General features: G+C 55.9%; 1 protein-coding gene across 1 annotated transcript in view; it reads left to right on the top strand.

The window, feature by feature from the left end:
• LOC104548305 (maestro heat-like repeat-containing protein family member 1) overlaps nt 1–942 on the top strand; it is a gene marked incomplete at its 3' end in the record, with an annotated part of 8,022 nt that extends 7,080 nt beyond the window's left edge. The window contains exon 9 of the mRNA XM_010194292.1: nt 835–942. Coding sequence (XP_010192594.1) covers nt 835–942 — 108 coding nt within the window. The remainder of the gene's footprint in view (nt 1–834) is intronic.
• Nucleotides 943–1,160: the final 218 nt, after the last annotated feature.

Genomic DNA, 1,160 nt, shown 5'->3' with positions numbered 1-1,160 from the left:
CTGGCCTGAATTAATTCACCTCAATTAGCCCAATTAACCCCACAATCGCTCGGTTGGGCCCAGCCATAACCAGATCTGGCCCTGAGGGCAGCACGGCGGCCATTTTGTTGGCATCACTGGTGCTGCCACAGCACCCTCAGGACATCCCCCTTGCTGTCCCCACCGCCTCAAACACCCTGTAGCTAGGCTGGGTCAGGTCGGTGCCCTCTCGGTGGGGGCAGCTCTCTTGGCTGCCTCCAGCCCCACTCATCCAGCTGGGCTGCAGACACATGGGCACAACTAAAACCACTCTTGGGCTTATCCCTGTCCCCTTTGAGGAAGAGCTGGGACGATGGTTTAGGCAGTGGGAGCCCTGGAGCGCCTCTGAGCTCCACAGGTAGCAGAGCATCAAGCTGGAGATCATCGAATCACAGGATCACAGCGTGGTTTGGGTGGGAAGGGACCTGTAAAGCAGTGAACAGGGACATCTTGAACCAGATCAGGGTGCTCAGACTCCATCAATACCTTGAGTATCCCCAGGGGTGAGGCCTGCACCACCTCTGGGCCATCAGTGATCTGCCACCTCATGGGGAAGAGCTTTTTCCTCATATCCAACCTAAATTTGCCCTTTTCTGGTCTAAAACCATTACTCCTCATCCTATTGCTCCATGCCCTGGTGAACAGCTCTTCCCCGGCTTTTTTATAGGCACCTTTCAGGTCCTGGAATGTCGCTATAAGGTCCTGGAAGGTCGCTATAAGCTGGGCTGTGAACCAGGAGGATTTTGGGTTCAAGATTCCAGGTCAGTGGTTTGGCCAAGTCAATCCATCCTGACCTGCACTTTCCCTCTCTTCCAGCATCCCAAAAAGCAGCCGCCAGATGCTGATGACGTCGCCAGTGACAGAGTCCAGAGAATCAGCGACAACATCTTCCTCCTCAGCACGACCGTGGACAGGATGAACAATGTGAGTCTGCGCTGTTGTCTCCACCTCCGAGGTGGTCGATGCTGGCCCCAGAGCGACCAACCTTGTGCCGGGGATCCCACACTGCCCTCAGTGATGGTCCCATCTGCCAGGCAGGATGGGTTGTCACCGCTCCCAAGCCTTGTAGGAGCTGTTGTCACCATCTCCTTGCCTCTGAGGGGTTTGGTTTGGGAAGGTGTCGTGGTTTAGTCCTGGGCTGG

The sequence above is a fragment of the Mesitornis unicolor genome, unplaced genomic scaffold (assembly GCF_000695765.1).
Source record: "Mesitornis unicolor isolate BGI_N332 unplaced genomic scaffold, ASM69576v1 scaffold7441, whole genome shotgun sequence".
Classification (NCBI taxonomy): domain Eukaryota; kingdom Metazoa; phylum Chordata; class Aves; order Mesitornithiformes; family Mesitornithidae; genus Mesitornis; species Mesitornis unicolor.
Note: the sequence above shows the minus strand (reverse complement) of the source record. Positions and strands in the feature narration are given on the sequence as shown.